Source organism: Erythrolamprus reginae, chromosome 2, assembly GCF_031021105.1.
Source record: "Erythrolamprus reginae isolate rEryReg1 chromosome 2, rEryReg1.hap1, whole genome shotgun sequence".
Taxonomy (NCBI): domain Eukaryota; kingdom Metazoa; phylum Chordata; class Lepidosauria; order Squamata; family Dipsadidae; genus Erythrolamprus; species Erythrolamprus reginae.
In genome coordinates this window covers 167,977,306-168,003,154 of record NC_091951.1, presented here as the reverse complement: position 1 = coordinate 168,003,154, position 25,849 = coordinate 167,977,306, and the positions used below count along the sequence as shown (strand labels likewise).

At 40.6% G+C, this 25,849-nt stretch overlaps 1 protein-coding gene across 1 annotated transcript in view; it reads right to left on the bottom strand.

The window, feature by feature from the left end:
* Positions 1-25,849, bottom strand: part of PRKCA (protein kinase C alpha) — a 230,974-nt gene that overhangs the window by 46,687 nt on the left and 158,438 nt on the right. The window contains exons 6-8 of the mRNA XM_070740327.1: positions 8,580-8,736; positions 8,352-8,486; positions 7,683-7,779 (exon numbers count right to left, since the gene is read on the bottom strand). Of these exons, the coding sequence (XP_070596428.1) occupies positions 7,683-7,779; positions 8,352-8,486; positions 8,580-8,736 (389 nt within the window). The remainder of the gene's footprint in view (positions 1-7,682; positions 7,780-8,351; positions 8,487-8,579; positions 8,737-25,849) is intronic.

The window sequence follows — 25,849 nt, the reverse complement described above, 5'->3', positions numbered from 1 at the left end:
TCTCTCACTTATCATATATATTTTCTTTCTTTCATATATCCTCTCCTCTAAGTTCACTTTACCTTATATATACAGTGATCCCCCGAGTTTCGCGATCTCGATCTTTGCAAAACGCTATATCGCGATTTTTCCACCCGATGACATCACTCCCTTCCTTTCTCATCTTTCTTTCTCTCTCTCTTTCTCTCTCTTGCTTCTTCCTCTCTCACACTCTCTTCCTCCCTCCCTCATCTCTTTCTTTCCTTCTCTCTCTTTCTCTATCTCTCCCCCTCTTGCTCTCGAGCGGCAAGCGATCTTGGGGTTTCCCCTTTGCCTGGGCGGCGGGAAGACCCAGGGAAGGTTCCTTTGGCCGCCCAACAGCTGATCTGCTCCGCAGCGCGGCAGTAGCGAGGAGCCGAAGATGGGGTTTCCCCGTTGCCTGGGCAACGGGGAAACCCCATCTTCGGCTCCTCGCTGCTGCCGCGCTGCGGAGCAGATCAGCTGTTGGGCGGCCGAAGGAACCTTCCCTGGGTCTTCCCCGCCGCCCACACGCAAACTCCACCATCTGCGCATGTGCGGCCATGGAAAAAGGGGCGCGCATGCGCAGATGGTGTTTTTACTTCCACACCACTACATCCCGAAAAAATCGATTATCGCGAGGGGTCTTGGAACGGAACCCTCGCGATAATCGGGGATCACTGTATTACTACATGTCTATTTTTCTTCCTATGTATTTGTGTATTGGACAAATGAATAAATAAAAATAAATAAATAAAGTATGTGCAAGAATAATTTGCAGATCTTTAGATGAAAGACAGAAATAAAATGGTATAAAAGAGGAATGGCAGAATAATTGCAGTATAGCGTTATACAATGAAAATGTCCTTAGAAACAATTATCTGTTTTCTGTGCAGTTGGATAGCATTATGCTAAGTGCCAGCACACGGACTCATTTGTATTTCTCACAATCACCACAGCACACAGCCAGCCAGCTGAGTGATCATACTTACTTTATTAGCCAACATTTTATGTCATCTGGCACAGATGTTTGCTCTCCCCTCTCATAATGCTTATTATGCCATGACATTACCCTGTTCTGAAAACTGCATTTATTTTATTCAAGACTGCAATTTAGGAAACTGCTCAGTGCTTCTGGGAATGGCAAAGCAGAAACACATTTTCCAACAAATTCCAATTAGCACTCCTGTCTGAAGTTGAACTGGGAAGGCCCAATTGGGAGAAAATTTGTATGAGCTGAGCAACAGTTTTACCATTTTACAGAAAAGCATTTCTTAGCAGTGGAAATTCTGATTTCAATTGTGGTCATGTTGAGGACTACCTGTATACCACGGCTTGTATATAGCAGTGATAGCAAACCGTCCCTCCCCCCATCTCTTCCCTCCCCCCCATGCATGCACATCCCCCATATGCTGCCCCTGCACATGCACACAATCTTCCAGTCCAGTGCATGTGCACAAGTCTCACTGAAGCCTGGGATGGTGAAACAATGGCCAAATGGGGCAAACTGGAAGTTTGGAAAAACAGACTTCTGTTTCGCCTGTTGTGCTGTTTTTTGCACTCCGGAGGATTCAGGGAAGCTTCCTGAAGCCCTGGAGTGCAAAAAAGCCCCTACCCAATGGGCAAACTGAAGTTCAGAAAATGAACTTCCGGTTTGCCTGTTGTGCTTTTTTTGAACTACGGAGGGTTCAGGGAAGCTTCCTGAAGTCCCAGAGTACAAAAAAACCCCACCCAATGGGCAAACTGGAAGTTCAGAAAATGAACTTCCGGTTTGCCTGTTGTGCTTTTTTTGAACTACGGAGGGTTCAGGGAAGCTTCCTGAAGCCCCAGAGTACAAAAAACCCCACCCAATGGGCAAACTGGAAGTTCAGAAAATGAACTTCCAGTTTGCCTGTTGTGCTTTTTTTGAACTACGGAGGGTTCAGGGAAGCTTCCTGAAGCCCCAGAGTACAAAAAAAAGCACCCAATAGGCAAACTGGAAGTTCGGAAAATGAACTTCCGGTTTGCCTGTTGTGCTTTTTTTGAACTACGGAGGGTTCAGGGAAGCTTCCTGAAGTCCCAGAGTACAAAAAAACCCCACCCAATGGGCAAACTGGAAGTTCAGAAAATGAACTTCCGGTTTGCCTGTTGTGCTTTTTTTGAACTACGGAGGGTTCTGGGAAGCTTCCTGAAGTCCCAGAGTACAAAAAACCCCCACCCAATGGGCCAACTGGAAGTTCAGAAAATGAACTTCCGGTTTGCCTGTTGTGCTTTTTTTGAACTACGGAGGGTTCAGGGAAGCTTCCTGAAGTCCCAGAGTACAAAAACCCCCCACCCAATGGGCCAACTGGAAGTTCAGAAAATGAACTTCCGGTTTGCCTGTTGTGCTTTTTTTGAACTACGGAGGGTTCTGGGAAGCTTCCTGAAGTCCCAGAGTACAAAAAAACCCCACCCAATGGGCAAACTGGAAGTTCAGAAAATGAACTTCCGGTTTGCCTGTTGTGCTTTTTTTGAACTACGGAGGGTTCAGGGAAGCTTTCTGAAGCCCCAGAGTACAAAAAAACCCCACCCAATGGGCAAACTGGAAGTTCAGAAAATGAACTTCCGGTTTGCCTGTTGTGCTTTTTTTGAACTACGGAGGGTTCAGGGAAGCTTCCTGAAGTCCCAGAGTACAAAAAAACCCCACCCAATGGGCAAACTGGAAGTTCAGAAAATGAACTTCTGGTTTGCCTGTTGTGCTTTTTTTGAACTACAGAGGGTTCAGGGAAGCTTTCTGAAGCCCCAGAGTACAAAAAACCCCCACCCAATGGGCAAACTGGAAGTTCAGAAAATGAACTTCCAGTTTGCCTGTTGTGGTTTTTTTGAACTACGGAGGGTTCAGGGAAGCTTCCTGAAGTCCCAGAGTACAAAAAAAGCACCCAATGGGCAAACCGTGAATGTGGAAAATGCACTTCTGGTTTGCCCGTTATGATGGGGGGTTTTTTGCACTCCAAGGCTTCAGGAAAGCTTTCCTGAAGCATCTGGAGGATGAAGAGGCCTTCCCCAAGGCCAAATATCAGTTTGCCAGCACGCTTATGTAAGCTGGAGCTGACATGGGCAACATCTCACGTGCCCTCTGATATGGCTCTACGTGGCACCTATGCCAGTTTCCCTACCATGTTCATTATAGAGATGAAAGTATTAGGCTGATATTTTCAGCTCAAGGAAAGTGCATTTGAGAAGGGAGTAGCGGGGCAGGAAGACTTCACCCTCTGATCCAGAAATAATATAATCAAAAGAGGTAAAATTAGCCTAATGTGTCATTGGCTAAAAGAAAGGAAAAAACCTAAAAAAACAAACAGTACTTGCAGTGGGCCTTGATTTGGTTACTCCTACCCAGAGGACGGGGAGCAAACATATTCCAGCTGCTATTCCAGAGTAACTTAAAATTTCAGACTACAAATCAAATTCTTTTATCTTTCATAATTACCAAGGAATGGTGAGCTTCCAGCAAGTTCATGATGCAATACAGTGGGGAGAAATAATAGTTTTTTAAAAAAAATCTAGAGAATAATCTTGTCTCTAAAGAAATCTGCTAGTGGTCCCATCTTCTTGCATTCCTTGATTTACTCCTTAATACAAAATCAAGCTATTAAGTACCTATTGAAAAAGCTACCATGATTGTCCACTACAATCAAAGCGCAGCATGAAAATCAAGCACATACCACAATGGTGGGATTCAATATTTTTACTACCAGTTCTGTGGCTTGGTGGGCATAGCTGTGCAGACATGTCAAAGAAAAGATACTGTAAAATCTCTATTCCCTCTCCAGTCCAGGGGAAGGTTACTCCAAATCCCAATTTTCTCAGCTGGGTCTTGGGAGACAGAGGATAGATGGGGACAGGGGCAGTTACAGGTGGTATTTATCGGTTCTCCAAACTACTCAAAAGTTCCGCTACCAATTCTCCAGAACTGGTCAGAATCTGCTGAATCCCACCTCTGATATACCAATAAAATAAATATATAAGATTTCCTAAAGAAAAGTAGTTTTCTTTAACTATAAGTCATGCGAACTGAGAAGTGCTGCTTGTCTTGTTATTAACATTTACCTTTTCTGTATATGGAGATTCTCCGTCATCCAAGTCATGGTTGTCCCACAGATGTTTTTTCAAGAGGCAAGTGGAATTTCTGGTCTTTCCTTGGAAACATTTTCCTTCTCATCCAAGAAGCTTTTTGGATGAGAAAGAAAACATCATCACAGAAAGTCCACTTGTCTCTTGAAAAAGCACCTTTGGGACATTTATCTTTCCTGCTTTCTTTTTGCATTTACTACATTTGTCTACATTTGAAATATGCCTAAAAGGATCCCCCCCCACTTCTTTATATCCAGACAGGAATCATGTTTAAAAATTTTAATCCCACTTGTCCCACTAAATAATCAGCACTCATTTCAAATTGAGTAATTATGTCAATCAGTGTTATATTCTTCTAAGGTTCACAATATTCCCAAGTAATAGTGTGTTTAAACTTTAAAATAAGCAGTCATTAAACATATATTCATTCAATATTATGAGTTCAGGAGACTCTCTTAAGCAATTTGCATATTTTTCCAACTTGGAATAGGAGGTTTTTTTGGAGTAGCTTAGGAAAATTGCTTTCAGCATTATTATTTAATAGCAACGTTCATTTTTAAATTCAAACTGCAGGTCAGAACTATGAGTGGCATTGATTTCTCTTCAAGTATTGTGCTTGAGTTAGTTGACCTGCTAGGATGCATTTTTCCCCTGAAGAGATCTGCACTAAAATTGTTACATTTAATAGCAATAGCATTTATTTTATTTATTTATTTATTTATTCATTCATTCATTCATTCATTCATTTATTTATTTATTAGATTTGTATGCTGCCCCTCTCTGCAGACTCGGGGCGGCTAACAACAATAGTGAAACAATATATAACAAATCTAATATTTAAAATAATTTTAAAAACCCTAATTTAGAAAACCAAACATACACACAAACATACCATGCATAAATTGTATAGGCCTAGGGGGAAGGGCATATCCCAGTTCCCCCATGCCTGATGACAGAGGTGGGTTTTAAGACTTATATACTGCTTCATAGTGCTTTTATAGCCCTCTCTAAGTTTACAGAATCCACACATAGCCCCCAACAATCTGGGTCCTCATTTTACCCACCTTGGAAGGATGGATGGGTCAACCTTGAGCTGGTGGTGAGATTTGAACAGCTGAACTACAGCTACACTCTAACCACTGCGCCACCCTGGCTCTCCAAAGCAGGGATCTCCAACCTTGGCAACTTTGACTTGTGGACTTCAACTCCCTCAGCTTTGCTGGCTGAGGAACTCTGGGACTTGAAGTCCACAAGTCTTAAAGTTGCCAAGGTTGGAGACCTCTGCTCTAAAACTAATTGATTGTATTTGAACAAGAAGCCAAGTGTACTTTAAAAAGAAAAAAAGGAACCCCAGAAATGCATGACCGGCAGCTTAAACCGCCGGCCGAAATTGCCCCCGGAGCAGGGGGACGCTGCCGGCAGCTCTGTTGAGCTCTGAATTTCCGGGTTCCTTAGAACCCAGAAATTCGGCTTCGGGCAGAGCGCCAGGGTTGCGCACCCCCTGCTGGTCGCAGGGGGAGGTCCTAGATCGCCCTATTTAAGGGCGATCCGAATAGGACCTCCTCCTTGGGTTTTCTGCTTCTGAAGCGAACACCTGCCCACCCTCCGCTATTAACAGTGTGTCCTAAGGAGGTCGCCTCGGGGCCGAATAGGAATTTTTTGCGGCCTCCCCTTTAGAGGCGGCCATTTTTTCACCTATTCCACACTGACAGTGCGGACTGGATTGGTTAGGGGGTGCGGCGCACTTAGATGTCAGTATAGGCCTCCCTTTGGTCACTGGGATTTGGCAGGTTAGGGGCGGAAATGGGCAATTAGAAGCGACTGCGCATGCTCCTTTGGGCATCCTTTAGAGGGTGATGGACCGCCTCTCTCCAGGAACTAGAGGTTGGAGCAACGTTGGGGATTGGAGAGAGGATCTCCATGGGAATCACCGGATCCAATTTCCCACAGGGATTGGAGGGTGAACTCCTCCCACACGATGAAGGGGCATGGCTTGCATCCAGGTGAAGGTGGCTACCTTCACCTGGTACAGCAAGGAGTTTATGCCCAATGTTGCCAAGGAAGTTTCTGGTAGGAATTTCCGCCCCGTTAGTTTTGGCCTCTGCAGGTCCTTAGTTATGTTTGAATTTAAATATTTAAATTTACGCATTTAAATTTATTTAAATTTATGTTAATTTAATAAAATGACCCTTATTTAATCCACAATATGTCTCAGCGTCTTTACTCCGCTTCTGGGGCAATTTGCTTTTCTATGCAGTTTTAGATTTCTCTGTTGGCGTCTGGTCTCTCACGTGAAACACTGGTGCTTTACTAGAGATACCTAGTTTGAGAGAGAAGCCAGCAACCAGAATGCAGGAAGAGTTTGGAAGAGGCCAGTGCTCTCCTGGGCTCTGGGGCTCAAAGGAGGTTGCTACAGAGAGAAACTCTGTTCATCTCCTGCAACCTTTGCAGAACCCTCTGTGAAATGAGAAGATAAAGGGGGTAGTCTTCAACTTACAACCATTCATTTGGTGACTGAAGTTACAACACCACTGAAAAAAAGTACTTACAAAATTGCAGCATCCCATGATCAAAATTCAGGGGCTTGGCAACTGGTATACATTTGTGACAGTTGCAGCATCCCAGGGATCATGTGATCATGACTGGCAGCCTTCCCGGCTGTCTTCAGACAAGCAAAGTTAATGGGGAGGAAGCAGGAGCTGCTCAAGGATCACGTGGTTCACTTAACAACCGCAGTGATTCGTTTAAAAACCATGGCAGAAGCTTATAAAGTCAAGCGCAACCCACTTAACAGCCAACTTGATTAATCAGCAACAGAAATTCTGACCCCCAACTGTGGTCATAAATGGAGGACAACCCCTCTCAGCACAACTAGCAATGCTGATTCTATGGGCAAATAGAGCAGATTGGGGGCTGCAGAGAAAATAAATTGACTTTTACACCTCTTTGCATGTATGTTTCCACTCCAGGTAGAAATGTGCAGTGAAATGACCCCACAACTCAGCAACTCTGAGGTGTGAAGCACAAATACACAATGATAGAATGAGACTGCCACTAGTTTAAAATTGATATAGTAAGTTAGATATAGTAAATTAATACAAGTTTTGTACACATATCCCAAAGTAATTGTCCAATTGATTGAAAAATAATGTTCACAATACACTTTAATTGGCTTCCAAAGACTGCAGCTAAAAGCAAAACGAATTAATAAATGAGCAGAACCTGAGACAAACCTTTAGATGTCTTTTTTTTTTGCAAATCTTAATGCATACTTTCTACTTAAGTGTAATTTATCCATACGATAATTTTAAAAAGCTAGTGAACATGACAGGTGCTGAAATTTATATTGGTATTAAATGGGTGTTATCAACATACTGAAAGTAATAGAATCATAGCAAATTGCTGGCTAGAAAAAAATATTATTACCCTAATGGGGCCAGAGGTGTTGAAATGTTTATTTTTAGGTAGTATTTCTACAAAAAAAACCCTTCTGAGATGCAAGAAGGGACTTCTAAACAAAGTATTATATACAGTATTTCTCTCCTCTAAACACTCCTTATGACCTTATATTGACTGCAATAATATGTTCTCACCTCAAACTTCTGCCTTAGTTCTGCATTTCCATCATCATCAGCTTCTGGTATTGGCACATTATAATACTCGCCTTCTTCCTGGTTAAGTAATTTATACCTGAACAATATGAGGAAAACAATTTGAGATATATAAAAAGGGTTGTTTGATGCATTTTTATTCTTACTATTTGAAAGCTGGTCATTTTTTTCCAGAAGAAAAGACTAGAAAAGGAAATTGTGTGCATAGTCCTAGTATTAGAAATTTACTGACGCCAAACAAGCTCTCCTTTATAAATGATGATAAATAAACTTAAAGGGTGCAGGATTTGCCTGCAGTAAGAAATTAGCACAAAAGATGCTAAATAGGCAGCTGAGTTGAAGGCTGCTTCATCGCTTCTGGAGAGAAACCAAGGAGAGGCGTTGTATTATTGCCTTGGATTCTTCTACTCTTTGGGGAACTAACTGAAAGAAGAAGAAAAAAAAGATCCTGTTTCTACATCAAAGCCAGCTACTAACTGAAGTATTATTTGAAAACTCAGCAACTTTTCTGTGTTTCAATTCCTAGTATAAGCTAATAATTATATGTTCTGTAGCTATCTAACTGACACAGTGAGAAAGCATTTCAACAACTGAATAGAATGTATGGACGATAGATCGATGAAACAGTCCGGGGTTACAAAGGTGTCTTACCAACCACAAGCTGGTGACTTCTTCAGTTCCGACACCCCAAAAGAAAGGGATCCCATGAAATCATTCCTAGTAGTTCGATCCCAGTCCCAGATTTCCACTGATAACCTTCTGTCTTTGTCTGTGGGCTTTAATTTACTACAAACAGAAAAGCAATTTGCCGTATTTAGGTATTCGTACAACAAAATGTCATTGAAATATGATTAAGCAAAGCATCCACATGCCACTTACAACGAGAAGGACTCATTCCAGTGTGGATTAAGCGTTGAGCGGATGGTTTTTGTTTTCTGTTTACTTTCATTCTTAGGATCTGGAATAAGTTTCAGCTTAACATACGGGTCTGAGAGTCCATTGGGATCCATAGGGATTAGATTTCTTGCATCCCGCACTGAAAACATACAAAATAAATGTCAATAAATTATAAAGATTAGAAAAGTAAGCCAGCTGGGTGACCTTGGACCAATCTCTCCCTCTCCACTCAACCCACCTCATAGGGTTATTGTTGCAAGGAAAATAAGAGGAGGGAGGGTTATTACTGTATTTTTCAGAATATGAAATGCACCTTAGTTTGGGGGGAGGAAAATAAGGAAAAAAGGTCTCTGCCTCCTAGCAATTTGCCAAACAGCAAACAATGCAGATGATATACACTGTTTTCTGTGTATTTCTGTGCATGTGTGCCTGGCCCATAGAAATAACAAAGAATTGGAGAAATGTACATTATGGCAGTTTATTAATGTCAGAAAATTTCATTAAATGTAGTCATGCTAACGCCACCCAATTATTTAAATAGATCTACTCCAAATATGACTATGTCAGGGTTTAACTCAGCTGCCTTATCTTAATACTAAACAGGACACTGTTACCTTTCAGATTATACTTTTACAGATCTTTAAAATTGATGTGGCTTTCTGGAAGTACAGTGATCCCTCGATTAGCACGGTCTCGATTAGCGCGAAACGCTGCAACGCGGTTTTTCAAAAAATATTAATTAAAAAATAAGTCCGCGCTAGTTCTCTCTCTCTTTCTCTCCCTGTTGCCGGCGTGGTATATGAGAGAAAGAGAGAGGCAGAGGTCGGGCGCATTACCGGGAGGTGGAGGCGGCGTGGGGACGCTGGGTGCCGGGGACACCGAGGAGGGGGTGGACGTGGCCTCTCAGCTGCAGAGCTGAACAAGGGCGGAGGCAACGGCGGAGTCCGGCGCTGGGGCCATGCGGGGCCGCTCATCCAGGGGGGCGTGGACTGGCAAGTCGCCCTCCTTTCTCTTTCTTTCTCTCTCTTATACCACACCGGTAACAGGGAGAGAAAGAGAGAGAGAGGAGGGCACCTTGCCGGTCCACGCCCCCCTAGATGAGCGGCTCCGCATGGCCCCAGCGCCGCCCAGGCAAAGGGGAAACCCCAAGATCGCTTGCCGCTTGCCGTATTGCAGCGAAGGAGGCGAAGCAAGGCTCCAAGCTGCAATACGGCAAGCGGCAAGCGGCAAGCGATCTTGGGGTTTCCCCTTTGCCTGCGCGGCGGGAAGACCAAGGGAAGGTTCCTTCAGCCGCCCAACACCTGATCCGCTCCGCAGCGCGGCAGCAGCGAGGAGCCGAAGATGGGGTTTCCCCTTTGCCTTTACCCCATCTTCGGCTCCTCGCTGCTTCCGCGCTGCGGAGCAGATCAGCTGTTGGGCGGCTGAAGGAACCTTCCCTTGGTCTTCCCCGCCGCCCACACGCAAACTCCACCATCTGCGCATGTGCGGCCATGAAAAAAATGGCGCGCATGCGTAGATGGTGTTTTTTACTTCTGCACCACTATAACGCGGAAATCGATTAGCGCGGGAGGTCTTGGAACGTAACCCCCGCGCTAATCGAGAGATCACTGTATACATTATTCTCTGCTATTTAAAAGAAGATACAATAGCACTGGGGCTCTTCAGATCAAGCATTTATTTTAAAAAGCTTCTTCATTTTTTAAAGTTAAAGTTTAAGTTAAATTTATGCATGGTATGTATGTCTGTATGTATGATTGGTTTCTTAAATTTACATTACTTTTAATATTAGATTTGTTCATATTGTCTTTTTACTGTTGTTAGCCGCCCAGAGTCTGCGGAGAGGGGCGGCATACAAATCTAATTAATAAATAAAATAAATAAATAAGTTGTCTAGAACAATAATAAAGCAGTCTTTAAATTTTTTTTTTAAATAATTTCCACATTTTATAGACATTTATAGTTATTGACTTACCTCCTTGCAGTTTCAGCAGACCAGCATTGCCAGCAATCCACCTCCAGCAATTTGCCTCCTTGCAGTTAGTTTCACTTTCAGTTCTAGCACCTGGCTTGTCTGTGTTGAATCAGCTGTGTATCCAGGAGGCAATCAATTCAATTGCTTGTGCTAATCAGGCTCTGCGCTGTTTGCTACAAGGAGGTAAATTGCTGGGAAGCAGAGACCAAAGGGTGGAGGTGGCTGGGTGGGGCTATATTCAGTGTATAAGACGCATTCGAGTTTGGGGGTGGTGGGGGTGTAAAAAGGTGTATCTTAAACTTCGAAAAATACAGTAGGTATGTTCCCAACCTCAATTTTTTTGTGAAAATAATAAAAATGGGAAATAAACAGCTCTACTGTAATACATTCAGCACAACATTGAGCCATATTCCCACATTCAAGGTTAAAAACATGCAGCAAGGTGTGATTAGAGATAGTAAAAGTAAAGAGAATAAAAAGGCATAGAATAAGACCTCATATTTTTGTTTTCAAAACATCTTATCGCTCAAATAACGTAGTGAAATTTTTTCCAGAGAGCTACTGATGCTAGTGATAACAAAGTCCAAAAGTTTCCATTGATATAAAATAATAATAATTTATAATTTATTACATTTGTATGCCGCCCCTCTCCAAAGACTCGGAAATATGAGGGCTCAGCTGCTAAACAATGAACATATCAAGGTATCAGTTCTTGGCTTGCAACCTTTTGTTTAGTGACCATTCGAAGTTACAACGGAAACTGAACAAAGTGACTTATGACTGTTTTTCACATTTGTGACAGAGGATGGTCAAAATTTGGGTGGTTGCCAACCAGCATGTATTTCTGACAGTTGCACTGTCCCAGGATCATCTAATCACCATTTATAAGTTTCCCAACTGGCTTCTGACAAGCAAAGTCAAAGTGAGAAGCTAGATTCGCATAATGACTGTGTTTCACTTAACTATATTGATTCACTTAACAACTGTGGGGAAAAAGGCAAAAATCACTTAACAAATGTCTCACTTAGCAACAGAAATTTTGGGCTCCGTAGTAATCTTAAGTCAAGGACTACTTGTATTGGATCAGTATAAATAGGGATTCTAATTTTGCCATGGAAGAAATCACCATTATGCCTGGCTTTGTATTCCTGAGTTGGTCCATCTGTTTCCAGTACAGAACATTCAGCTTACATTTGCTCAAAAGAGAGAACACAGCTCTACTGATGGCTTATCAGCATTCTAATTAAGCTGAAATACACTAAACAAACAAACATCTTATTGAAATTTGGCCATTGTGCCAGAACAAGCTGACAGCCTGATCTTGGGCTCCTGGGAAGGTAAAATATGTGGGTTATCTACATCCTTCTACATCCTTGCTGTAGAATTAGAACTGTCAAAATCCTTTACTCAAAGCAAACCTCCAAGCTAGTCTGGAAAACACAGGAAGCAGATGGTTCTCTGAATTTGTCTTGATTTTAATAATCTTTCAGGTCCAACCAAAACAGGGAATAAACTGGCTTTTTTCAGACACAGAGACTGTTTGGAAAAGTTTTATTCGCTGAAGATAAGGTAATTTTTTTTAAAAGAAAACTACTCTTTACACATGCAAGTTCTTCCTGTGGCAGAAGAGTATTTAATCTAGTGAAGGCTTTTTTGGGAATAAGGGAGGTGTTAGTTCTGCCATCTTTGGTGTCGTGCCTCACTGGTATCCTGCCATCAGATTCAGGGGGGAGAGGACGAGCAAGTGGGAAATAAACGTGTATGGGGCATAAATGGGAGGAAGGGATGGGAAATGACAGCTTGACAGACACCAGGGATGCAAGAAACCAGCCTGTGTCCATTATCAGCTTGAGAATCAAATGTGGATTGTTCCCAACATCCTGTGAGGTTCTCAAAACATCCATACGGTTGCCACTGGCTGAAGACAGACTGGTCCAGGAGGGAGAGCCGGGACAAAGGGGAAAAATTTGTAACATTTTCATTGGGAACCTTAGTTCTAGCCTGACTTTACTGAAGATAGCGACCTTTAATAAAAGAATCCATTACTTCAACTAAATGGAGTTGAGGGTCTTTCTTTCCTAAGAGATGTGACTGGGGCATTTTATTTTCTCCTGTAGGCTCTACAATTTGGAATTATTCCACAGATTGCAGTTTTTTAAAGTTTTTGACACAGTTGTTAAATGAATCTGGCTTCCCCATTGACTTTGCTTGTCAGAAGGTCACAAAAGGTGATCCCATGACCAAAGGACATTGCTTGTGTCAGAAATACATACCAGTTGCCAATTTCAATAAGATGTTTGTTTGTTTAGTGTATTTCAGATTAATTAGAATTTTAATTAGAATATTTTTGATCACATAGCCATGGTGATACTGCAAGGAGCATCAGCAACCCTTTGCTCTTCCAATGAAGTTACCATCTTTACCATCTTTCTATTAATTGAATAGAATATCTAAGTGTTGTGGTTAGTGCTGGCCCAGCTCCTGCCCCAAGGACTGTGGATGTGGGGGAGACATCCACATGCTGCAGGCCTGTTTTGCCCCCGGTGGAATCTGATGATGAAGGCTCCTCTGACCAAGAAGACATGAGTGACAGGGAGGAGGAGAGTGTGGCAGACAGCTCAGAAGGAGATCAATTATCTAGCTCCTCCTTGGATTCAGAACAAGAGTTAATGATACAGCCACGCATGCGGAGAGCGATGCATAGGCAACAACAACTGAGAGATTATTATCAAAGAAAATGAGGCCACCTGTGGTTGGGTGGGGCTGTGGTAATTAGTGAGGCTGCTATAAATAGCAGCCTGTGGGTTTGGCCATTGTGGAGGATTATCTGATCGTTGTGTTTCGTGACTGCTTTATTGACTTTGACTTTTTGTGTGCTGATTTTTCCCCCCTTTGAAACTAAACCAGAGCAAAGTGTGTTTCACTTTGTGAAAGAAGAAGGACTGCCTCACAGCTGCAAGCTAAGTATCACAGAACTGATAAGGGACTTGTACAAATTACCAGTTTGGTTGGAGACGAGTGCTCTTTGCTATACCAAAAGAGGGCTTAGTTTAAGTGAATTTTCATTATAAAGAACATTATTTTGAGTTTTCAAACGTGTGTGTGTCTGAAATTTGTACCTGTGAATTTTTGGGAGGAGTCTACCAGAGAGCCCGACAGAACATCTAAGGAACCATCTTTCCCCAATGGGACTGTCCCATATCACCCATGCTGGCCGAAGGGGCCCACTGCAGATCCCATCAGCCAACGAATTTTGTCTGGTGAGGTCCAGAAGAGCCTTTTCTAACATGGCCTCCACTTTTTGGGACATCTTGCTGCAAGAGATGAGATTCATCTCGTTTCTTTTGGCCTTCAGGAAAAGCCTTAAAATCTGGCTGTCCCATTTGGCATGGGGCCCTGTAGGAGCAGCTGTTGGCTGGAGATGGTGCAGTAACAGAGAAAGTACCACCACTTCTCTACCCCAACACAGCTTTTTTAGTTTGTTTTAAATATTTTTGGTTAATTTCAATATGTTCTTATAATTGTTGTATCTGTATGTTTTATCACATTGTAAGATACTCAGAGTCGTCTTGATAGATGGCATATAAATTGAATAAACAAATTTAAAAATACCATTATTTATCCACAAGATCAATAAAGAAAAGTAGGAGAGAGATAAAACGTATATGATGCAGGTAGGGTTTTTTTTACAGCTCATACCTCTTAACTTACTTTAAGATCTAAAGGTTAAAAAAAAGAACTTAGGCAAACTTGCTAGATAAACAAAGTCCAACATTCTGTAAACTTTAAATCTGGCCACCAATGCAGAAACAACTTAGCTATAAATTGCAAGTCAGAACATTTTTCCAAGCAGCTTCTGAGAACATGACCCATTTTCCTCTCCGAAAATAAAGAAATGACTGTGATGGGAGTTGCAGCAACACAGTACTGCTTTTGTCTATCAGAAAATAATAAATAATGAAGAGCAAAAAGCCCAGACTCTCTGGCCATGTCACCAAAACACCCTGTGAAATGTGCATAGTTGTTCAGTAAAAGGTCAGTTGAATCATTTAATCAGTTTCTTTAATATTAAATCTGGCACCAAAAAAGCTCTTCTTGTAACATGGCGCGAAGAAAACAAGCATTTACGTACAATAAAATTACTTGTTTGCAAAATCCAAATGCTTAAAAAAAGTGAAAAAATAAGTGAGTTACAGTATTTATTTTAATGATAGGATAATTAAAATAACATATTTAATTTTTCAACTGGGGATGAGTAGTGTTAAATATACACCCATATATCCATCCATATACCCATCTCTCTCTCTCTCTCTCTCTCTCTCTCTCTCTCTCTCTCTCTCTCTCTCCATCTATCCATCCATCCATCCACTTTCATATTTGTTGAATGTGATGGCTGGAATATGATGGGAGCTATAGTTCAGTGACGTATGGATTATCACAATTCGCTGTCCTTCTATAAATAATTTTGATTTCATGACTTATGGAAGATCATTGCCTTCTCAATCTCAAGCCCCTCCAAATTATCTTATTTTACTACAACTGTTAATTCAGATCAGGACAGAATGCATGTGCCACACTTTATGCTATTGTAAAATTTATTCTTTGCTATGGGAATTTGAGAGGGGCGATGCATGAGAGATGCCTGCATGTAGCCAAAATAAATTCCTCCTAGATTATCAAGATCATCCTTTGTTATTGCACTCCTGCACCTGCACGGAAGGAGAGGGAGTATTGGCAGATGAAGATTGGTCAATGTGATGGACTTGGGGGTGTGGGGACAAGGGCTTGAACTTTCAACTGAGTGGTGAAACCTGAAGGATTTCAGATTCGGGTTTCTCCCAGATGTGCCCACATGGTTCTGCTAATAAATTGGAGCTCTGGGGAATCCTTTGCCTCGGACTCTGATTTCATTTCCGATGCTATATGGAACCCTGACAGCATGCATGTAAGATTAATGTCAACCAAAGTAACAAGTTTCTTTTTCTGTCTGCAGTCCAATTCTAAAAGAGTAGATTTATAATTTAACTGAACTGTATTATTCTCATTAAAATATTTTTTTAATTTTACAAAAACATACTGATATATTTTATGACTAGAGCATGCTTCAGCACACAATTACAGTGCTGAACTAGAAACAGTGTTAACCAAAAATGAAATACAGCACCAATACATTTTCTTACCAATAAATCATATACCCAGAAGCAACTATTTCAAATATAAAAACAAGAACTGCATGCTCAACACTGCAATAATTTTATCCGTTAGCCTCTTTAACATACCAGTATTGATGGGATAAAAGAATATGGTACCTAACTTAATTTAGGGTAAATTGATAGCCAACTATTCAAAGTCATTGATACTTGCTTTGTAACTCCAAATTATATTACTACTGCATTTTGTGTTGGATGCACCTAGCAAGGTGCTTCCAGGTTGAAAGGATCAGCCGGTGACACCACCTTTGCTCAGGGGATACCCAAGGAGGCTACTTTCATGTCCCTGGTATTTTCCCACTGAAGTGGTACCTATTTATCTACTTGCATTTGCATGCTTTCAAATGACTAGGTTGGCAGGATCTGGGGCAAATTGATGGGAGCTCATTCCGTTACACATCTTGCTCTTGGATTTTGAACTGCAGAGCCATTGACCCCTCAATGGTCTTCTGCCTTAGCGTTCTGACCACAAGTCATTTTTAAAGATTATATTAAAAACATTATGGTATTTTTGCCACTATATTTATGCATGTTCTAAAAATAATGAATAATTATTGACTACTGTTTACTTTTGGAACCTTTGTCAGTGCTTGGCTAAACATGTCTTGCAGAATCTGCTGGCTACTCCAACAGGGTTTTTCCCCTCATCTTTCTTGATTAATACTTTATGAAATAAATTAGAATCCCTGGTGATCCCTTGCATGACTTGACCCATCTAAATACTGGCAACTGTGTTACTCTGCTGCTTGTTCATGGTTAAGCCCTAATACCTGTCATGCCTGGAATCCATTTTGGATCATCAGTCCTGCCACATTTAGGGCTGTGGGAAACTGGGTGGAGAAATTGGGAGTGTTACTTGGAACCCTGACATTACCATTTAGCCTAGTACAGTGATTTTCAACCTTTTTTGAGCCGCGGCACATTTTTTACATTTACAAAACCCTGGGGCACATTGAGCGGGGGGGGGGGGGGGGGGCTAAAAAAAGTTTGGACAAAAAAATTCTCTCTCTCTCTTCCTCCCCTTCGCTCTATTTCTTTCTTCCTCCCTCTTTCTCTCCCTCCCTCTTTCTTTCTCTCTCTCTCCATTCCTCTTTCTTTCTCTTCCTTCCTTCCTCTCTTTTTTGCTCTCTCTCTCTCCCTCCCTCCCTCTCTTTCTCTTTCTCTCTTGCTTTCTCTCTCTCTTGCTCTCTCTCTCTTTCTCTCTTTCTTTCTCTTGTTCTCTTTCTCTCTCTCTTGCTTTCTTTCTCTCTTGTTCTCTTTCTCTCTCTCTCTCTTGCTTTCTTTCTCTCTTGTTCTCTTTCTCTCTCTCTTTCTTGCTTTCTTTCTCTCTTGTTCTCTTTCTCTCTCTTTTGCTTTCTCTCTCTCTTGTTCTCTCTCTCTCTCTTGCTCTTTCTCTCTTGCTTTCTTTCTCTCTCTCTCTTGCTTTCTTTCTTTCTTGGTTTCTCTCTCTCTCTTGCTTTCTTTCTTTCTCTCTCTCTTTCTTTCTTTCTCTCTGAGCTTCGCGGCACACCTGACCATGTCTCGCGGCACACTAGTGTGCCACGGCACACTGGTTGAAAAACACTGGCCTAGTATATGAATATGGTCAATATTACAAATTGTGGGCAAAATTATATCTACTATAAAAGGAGAAGAACCCAAGCTAAGGAAAGAATAAATAATAGTGAAGAAAAATGCTTAAACTCGGAGGGAAAAGCCATTCGTTTTTAGATTAAGACAGCAGCATTTGCTTAAGCACAGATCTAACTCAAATAAGTTTTGGCATCAATTTAAAAACAAAACTTTAAAACATCGAAATGGTGACACCAAACTACAGATTTGGTAGTTAGAGTGGGGAATGATGACAGGTTCAGAAGCCAATCTGTAGTACATCTCAAATTCTCACGGGGTGGGGGGAGAAATCAGAAGAGTACTATAAGGTCATAAATACTTACAGCAGTTATGTTCACAGTTGAAACACAACTATTAGTTGTGGGTAGAAAAAGCTCCCACAAAACTAATTGAATTAATAAAGCATGACAGGTCCACATGCAATATTAACTGGGGAAGGATCCAGGGGAATAGATAGAGGAAAGATGCTAAAACCTACACAGGGAAGACATAGAGCATATAGGAAGGCTTAATCTTACATGCTCATTACAAAAGCATGAAAATTTGAAAAGTCTATGACCAAGACTTCTACCCTTCAAAACAGGTCATGTGGTGCAGGCAAGTGTGATTGCAGCAGAGGTGGAGTAACGACACGGACACAAAGAGCTGGATTTAAAATGGGTCATTTTTATTAATTAAATTTGCATAATTTATTCATTAAATTAGCATAAATTTAACTATAACCCTAAACAAGGACCCGCAGGGTCAAACAATTGCTTCTGGGGCGGAAAATGACGTCAGAAAAACTTCCGGGGCAACTTATGGGCGTAGCTCCATGCAGACCCAGGTGAAGGGCCCCGCCCTCACCTGGATCTCTGCCATGCACCTGCATGTGGGAGGTCTTGCCGTCTAACCCCTACAAGGGGAAAGAAATGGGTGGGACCAAAAGACAGGTTCCCCCCAATTGCTCAGGTTGGCTAGCCACCATGAGCCTTTGGAGAGAACCTGTCAATCATCCCCAAAGATGCCCAACGGAGAACACGCAGTTGCTAAACACCACCCAGTTTTCCGCCCCTAATCTGCCTACCCAAATGACCAAAGGTAAGCCAATTAGCCTAAGCAGGGTGCAAAGCACCCCCTAACCGCATGTCCGTCACCACAGTGTGGAATAGGCAAAAAAACGGTCGCAGAAAATACCGAGACTGCCAAAAATTCCTATTCGGCCCCATAAGGGTGACCCACAGTGGCACACTGAAAGATAGGGAGGGCGGGTGGGTGTTCACTCTGTCATCGTGGGGCAAAAAGGAGGCCCCAAGCCTGCACAGCCCTTTTTATAGGGCTGGCAGGCTCAGAAACAGAGTTTCTCCCCGATTACAGGGATATGTTGCTGCCATCACACTTTAAATAAAATAGTGATGCTTCATGATTCAACCGTATGTTTGTACGTGGGTAGTAATGAGAGTCACTTTGGTCTAGTGGTTAAGATGCCAGTCTAGAAACCAGGAGACACTGAACACCTCAAGCATGAAAAAGCAACTGGGTGACTTTGGACCAATCATCAGGGTCTTGCCTTGGGCATGAATGCTGCTGGGTAACTTTGGGCCAGTAACTTTTTCTCAGCCCAACACATCATTGCTGGATTGTTGTTGCGGAGAAAATAAGAGAATGGACCACCTTCTGCTACATGAATCCCAGCAACTAGTTAGGTCCCACAGAGTTGGCCTTCTCTGGGTCCCATCGACTAAGCAATGCCGTCTGGCGGGACCAGGGGGAAGAGCCTTCTCTGTGGCAGCCCCGGCCCTCTGGAATCAACTCTTCCCGGAGACTAGAACTGCCCCCACCCTCCTTGCTTTTCGCAAGCTCCTAAAAACCCACCTATGTCGCCAGGCTTGGGGAAGTTGATATTCTCCTTAGCTATTATGATTTATGCATGGTTTGCTTGGGTTGTGTGATTAATTTTTATGATAAGGGTTTTAATCTGTTTTTTAATATTGGATTTGTACATTGTGTATTGTGTTATGAGCCGCCCTGTATCTTCAGAGAGGGGCGGCATACAAATCTAATAAATTATTCTTATTCTTATTCTTATTCTTATTCTTATTCTTATTCTTATTCTTATTCTTATTCTTATTCTTATTCTTATTCTTATTCTTATTCTTATTCTTATTCTTATTCTTATTCTTATTCTTATTCTTATTCTTATTCTTATTCTTATTCTTATTCTTATTCTTATTCTTATTCTTATTCTTATTCTTATTCTTATTCTTATTCTTATTATGTTCGCCAATTTGAGTTATTTATAAAAATAATAAAAGTGGGATTAATTAAATGTTTTGAGTGAGGGAAAAAACAAGGAAGAATCAAATGGCTGAATATGCTTCTCTTTCCTTTGTTTGCTATATTTAATAATTTATTTCAAATAACTCCCACCTGAAACTACCTTCTCCATAACTTACGAAGGAGGAAATCTCTCTCCTGTTGATTCCTGACCAGCATTGTTGGCAAAGCTGTCTCCTACATGCTACATATTTTACAAATGGAAATTCTAGCTTAAAATTAACAGATATTGCATCTATGAGTTTCTGTGGTACAAAATTATTTTTTTTAATGAAAGACCCAGAAAACTGTATCCTAGTCGTAGTAACAAGGATGGAGCTGGGGTATACTCTGTGATCTAGGAATCCACACCGATAAGGCAGCATCCATGGAACTGCAAATAAGTACTGTATTTCTATTTTATTTCTCATGGCACTCAATATCAAGAAAGAGAGAGAAAAAAGAAAGGGGAATTGAAGAAACCTTCAGGCTAAAACACAGGCTGCTGAAGGGAAAAATAGTCTTTGCTTTTCTTGCCTTTGTTTTATAAGATCTGTTCTATTTATACTTTTGTCTACATAATTAGCACTCTGATATCTTCTTTCTATTTAGCTGATCAAGGTTTATTATCTCCCCTTTTTGCTGATAGTGATTGGAAAGAATACCAATTAGAAAGGACTATCATTTCTGTAGTCTGCCTCTTTGATAGCAACCTGTCTTGAATGAGACAGGTCAAGAGAGGTCGGAAGCGGCAGCTTTTCCCTTTCAAAATCAAAGGTTGGACTTTAACATCCACGCATCAAGTAAAACATAAATTTTGAAAGCAAAGCCATAATCAGTACCTTTTTTTTTTTTTTTTTGGAAGCGGTCTGAGTCAACTGCAAATTAGTTTGGGAAATTTGCTGGCTGATAATTTCCACCTATTTTGTTCCAAATATATTGTAATGCTCCGTATGCCTCAGATCCTGGAATAGGATAGCCAAGTAATCAAGTCATCAACCAAGTGTAAATACTAAGTTAATTTACACGGGCATTCAAGCTGATATCCTTCAGAGGTTTTAGGTTGAAACTCCCACAATCTTTTTGCCATTGGCTGGGCCAGCTGTGACAGATGAATAGAATAGAATAGAATTCTTTATTGGCCAAGTGTGATTGGACACATAAGGAATTTGTCTTTGGTACATATGCTCTACAAGAATTGTGCATAACAGGCAAAAGCAAAAAAAAAAGTAGTCCTATACCCCTGGAGAACACTGTGTCTATTGTGGTTTCATTGTTTTGCAAAGCCCAAAGTCTTCTCCACTCCTTTCCTTGTGCTGTTCTGTTCATCTATCATATGAGAAATAATCAGTTGTAATCACGCCTGCATTGAGATGGGCTGGGACCGACTCCAGTCTCTAGTCTAGGGCAATTCATGTAACACAAAACAGAATTCAGCCTCTCTAGTGGTTAAACCTGCACTCAGGAAAAGACACCTTTAGGATAAACTGTAATACTTCCTTCTTATGGAAAACAAGAAACTCAAAACTATTCCGCCGAGTTAAAGAAGCATTGGATTTTTTCAATTCACTTGCCACATAGTTATTTATTTATTTATTTGTCTGTCTGTCTGTCTGTCTGTCTACCTACCTACCTACCTATTTATTTATTTACACAATGAAGGTAATAGAGGACACCTTCGAGGAAATAGAATTAGAGAAAGAATAGAAGACAGAGTATAGGATAAAATAATCAATGAGAGAATAGAAGAAAGATATAGGGATAGAAGAGAAGATATATGGGATATAGGAGAGACAATAGGACAAGGGTCGGAAGGCACTCTAGTGCACTTATCACCAAAATAAATTAGGAAGACTATATTTTTTTCCTATGGCATTAAGTTTCATCATGCAGGATGCCTTTCTATAACTCGAGGCTCTGTAATACATTATGATTCTCAGTTCACCGAAGTTATTTTAATGTCTCTCTCAGGAATAATAGCACTTCATTATATTTCCAGGTTTTGACTCCTGAGGCGTAATTCTGTAATAACCACAGAGCATTAAGAAGTTTCTATTTCACCCATGCTCTATACTGCAAAGTAGAGAACAGTGATTCATTTCTCTGAAAATAAGTTTACCTAATGACATTGCTGTAACTTTACTTCACTATATTTGAAAGATTAAAAAAAAATGCTTTGGTGTAGTGATTAAGGCACAGGATAGAAAGCAGGAGACTGGGAGTTCTAGTTTTCCTTTAAGCATGAAAGCCAGGGGTGACTTTGACTTAGTCACTCTCCCTTAACCCAGTTCACCCTACAGGGTGGTTGTTGTGGGAGAAAATAGGAAGAGGAAGGCATATTAGGTATGTTTGCTACTCTGAGTTATTCATAAAATACAATACAGGGATAAAAAATATATATTTAAAAAATGGAAAATATTTTTCAGTTCTACCTATTCCAACCGCAGAGATTTATTACTGTTTTAGAAATCAAATGCACATGAAAAATGTGCATATTCCCTCAATATACTTTGTAGAATGTGCTCTCAGTAAAATATGTATAGCTTTCGCCACGGCGATTGCCTTCTTGTAGACCCTGCCTGAAGAAAGAATATATCAGCTAATGGTTTGTCTTGCTCCAAAGTTTAAATTCATAAATTCTTTCACAATTTCATAAGATGCCATTTTCTAAAGAAGCCTAAAGGCATAGAACAAAAAAATTATCATAACTCTCATCTTCTGAAAATATTCATGTATTCTCTCCATCGTGGGAGGTGGGGGATGGAGCAGGGTGACAACATACATGAAGATGGGTGATATGGCTTTAAATATTAATCCGGTGGTGTGTGTGTGTCTCTGTGTGTGTGTGTTTATGCGTAGGTGGGAGAAACTAATATCCTGAAGATAGCCCTTCTTTCTAAAAGACATAACAACTGTCGTCTGGCGGGGCTCAGGAGAAGAGCCTTCTCTGTGGGAGCCCCGGCCTTCTGGAACCAACTCCGCCCAGAGATCAGAACTGCCCCCACCCTCCTTGCCTTTCGTAAACTCCTAAAAACCCATCAGGCATGGGGAAATTTATTCCCCTGGGCCGTTTCATTTTATGTATGGTTTGTTTGGGATGCATTACTGTTTTTTATAATAAGGATTTTAAACTGTTTTTTAACCATTAGATTTGCACTATGTATTGTTGTTGTAAGCCACTCCGAGTCTCCGGAGAGGCGGCATACAAATCTAATTAATAATAATAATAATAATAATAATAATAATAATAATAATAATAACAACAACAACAACAATAACAACAACAACAACAACAACAACAACAACAACTTTCAGTCAATCATGTGGAGAGCTTTCTGCTGTCCATCTCTGGCTCTGTGTTTGCACTGTAATACAGAATGTGCTGACTGCAAACGATGCATAAATGGATATAACATGTATTTTTTAATGATTGACTCCCTTCAGGAACAGTCAGGTCCACTATCTGGAACCAATTACAAGCAGTTTTCATTTAACAACTGTTCACCTTTACAACAGTGCTGAACACGTGGTACTCACAACTGTTCCTTGAAGTTCCAGATGTTATAATTATCAAAATTAACCAAGGATTTCCTGTAAAGCCCAGGCCAAAATGATTTGCCTTGAAGAGAATAAAACTGGCAGGGATGCATTGTCCAATGTATGTGATTATTAAAATAGATTTTATTCTATTTTTAAAAATGATATTATTCCTTGCTTTGTAATTTGCAGTGATATTAGTCCTCTAAGCATGAACAGAAATTCCAGGCCATTTGAAAAGATCCTTTTCTCAAATTCAAATCCACTTAACCTTTGAAGAGACAACAAAGTTATCTCAGTTTTTCCAGTGTATATTATACACAGATTATTTTTTTTAACTTTTTGGGTGAAATATCTAATTTTTAATGATTAAACACAAGTACTGTACACTATATTCTTCTGAGATTAATTAATTGTGATATCTGCTTGATTAATTTATATAATGAAATGTGAGTTGTTGTTTTAATTATTGAAGTTATTTTGGCTACAGACACACCAATTATCAGGGGGGAAATTGTATTGAATTTTCAATCTAAGCTATAAATGATAGAGTTTGTTTTATGTACTAAGAGTAGATGCATATTATGTACTAGGACTAAAGGCATAATAAATATTAAAAACAATGGCAATTTTACATGACACCCAATTTTGCTGTATTTGACAGAAACTTACTCAGTACAGATCATTTATCTACAAGGAATGTGTAGGAAGCGCTACAATCAAGATGTGAAGGTAATTGTTTCCTCCTATTGTTGTTCCTCCAAGTACCAGCACATAACTGCCACTGACAAACTTATACAAATAAGAATTTGTCAAAAACGTCCAAGCTAATATCTATTGTTTTATAATATCCTGACAATGAATTCCATAGTTCAGTAGCATTGTGTGAAATACTTCCCTTCACCAAGCAAAGCCATTACTAGAAGCCAATATAGCCACACGAATCCCAGCGAATCCCCACAGAGTTGGCCTTCTCCGGAACCCGTCGATGAAACAATGTCCTCTGGCGGGGCCCAGGGGAAGAGCCTTCTCTGTGGCGGCCCTGACCCTCTGGAATCAACTCCCCCTGGAGATTAGGATTGCCCCCACCCTCCTTGCCTTTCGTAAACTCCTTAAAACACACCTCTGTCATCAGGCATGGGGGAATTGATTCCCCTGGGCCGTTTCCATTTTATGTATGGTTTGTATGAGACGTATGATTGTTTTTACATGAAGGGGTTTTAAACTGTTTTTAATTATTGGATTTGTACTGTTTTTATTGTTGTGAGCAGCCCCGAGTCTTCGGAGAGGGGCGGCATACAAATATAATAATAATAATAATAATAATAATAATAATAATAATAATAATAATAATAATATCAATTATTATTATTAATAATAATAATTAATAATAATAATAATAATAATTGATATTAATAATAATATCAATTGACAGATAATTGCAATTATCTGTCAATTGCAAAAGGCCGCTTTACTGGGATCGGCAAACATAATTTGCCGCTACATCACGCAGTCCTAGGTGCTTGGGAAGCGCCCGACTGGTGATGAAATACGAAATTATTGTGTACTGACACAATAATAATAATAATAATAATAATAATAATAATAATAATAATAATAGGTTCATCAAAAACAGGTCATGCCAAACAAATCGTATTGCATTCTTTGACAAAGCGACTAAATTAGTGGACCAGTGAAATGTTGTGGACATTGTATACTTAGACTTCAGTAAAGGATAGAAAAATGTGGAATAGACAGCAGCACCAACAGATGGATTTGTAACTGTATTCAACATATAGTCATAGAACTACAGGACTACATCTACATGGAGGAAAGCATACAGGGGTACCTCATGTTTCTGTCTTAGCCACAGTATTCTTCAACATTTTCATAAACAATTTAGATGATCTAGAAGGAGAACTCGTCAAATTGCAGATAATGCTAAACTAGCAGTTGGAAGGAATAGCCAACACCAAGACCAGAAAGATCTTGACAGACTAGAAAATTTGGTCCCATCCAACAAAATGCATTTCAGTGGTGACAAAAGTAAAGTTTTATACTTAGGCAAGTAAAACCAAATGCACAAGCATAGAATAGAGGGTAGCTGGCTCAGCAACAGTCACTATGATCTAGGGATTTAGGAGATTTAGAGGACAACCATTTAAATATGACTTGCCCAAAAACCCAATGCAATCCTAAACTGCATCAAATGTTTAGGACTGTTGATGCTGTTTATGTGAAGCTTTTATGCTGTTTTGGTAAGACCACACTTGAAATGCTGTGTCGGTTCTGACCACAATACAAAAATATGTTGAGATTCTGGAACAGGGGTACCCAGCCTGTGGGCCGCAGCCCACTAGTGGACCATGAGGGAATTGCAACAGGACCGTTGAAACGGCTGGCGAGTGCGTGCACATACCTTCTCACTTGTGCGAGCAGCGGGCGAATGCATGCATGCACACTCTATTTGTATGAGCAGCAGGGGGACATGCATGCTGCTCACACAAATGGAGCTCCATCGCATGCATGTGTGCTTTGTGGCTGCTCGTGTGGAACCATCCCCTCCCCCACCACCAATCCACAAAACTGGAATTGTTGGGTAACTCTGCTCTAGAAAGAATGTAGGG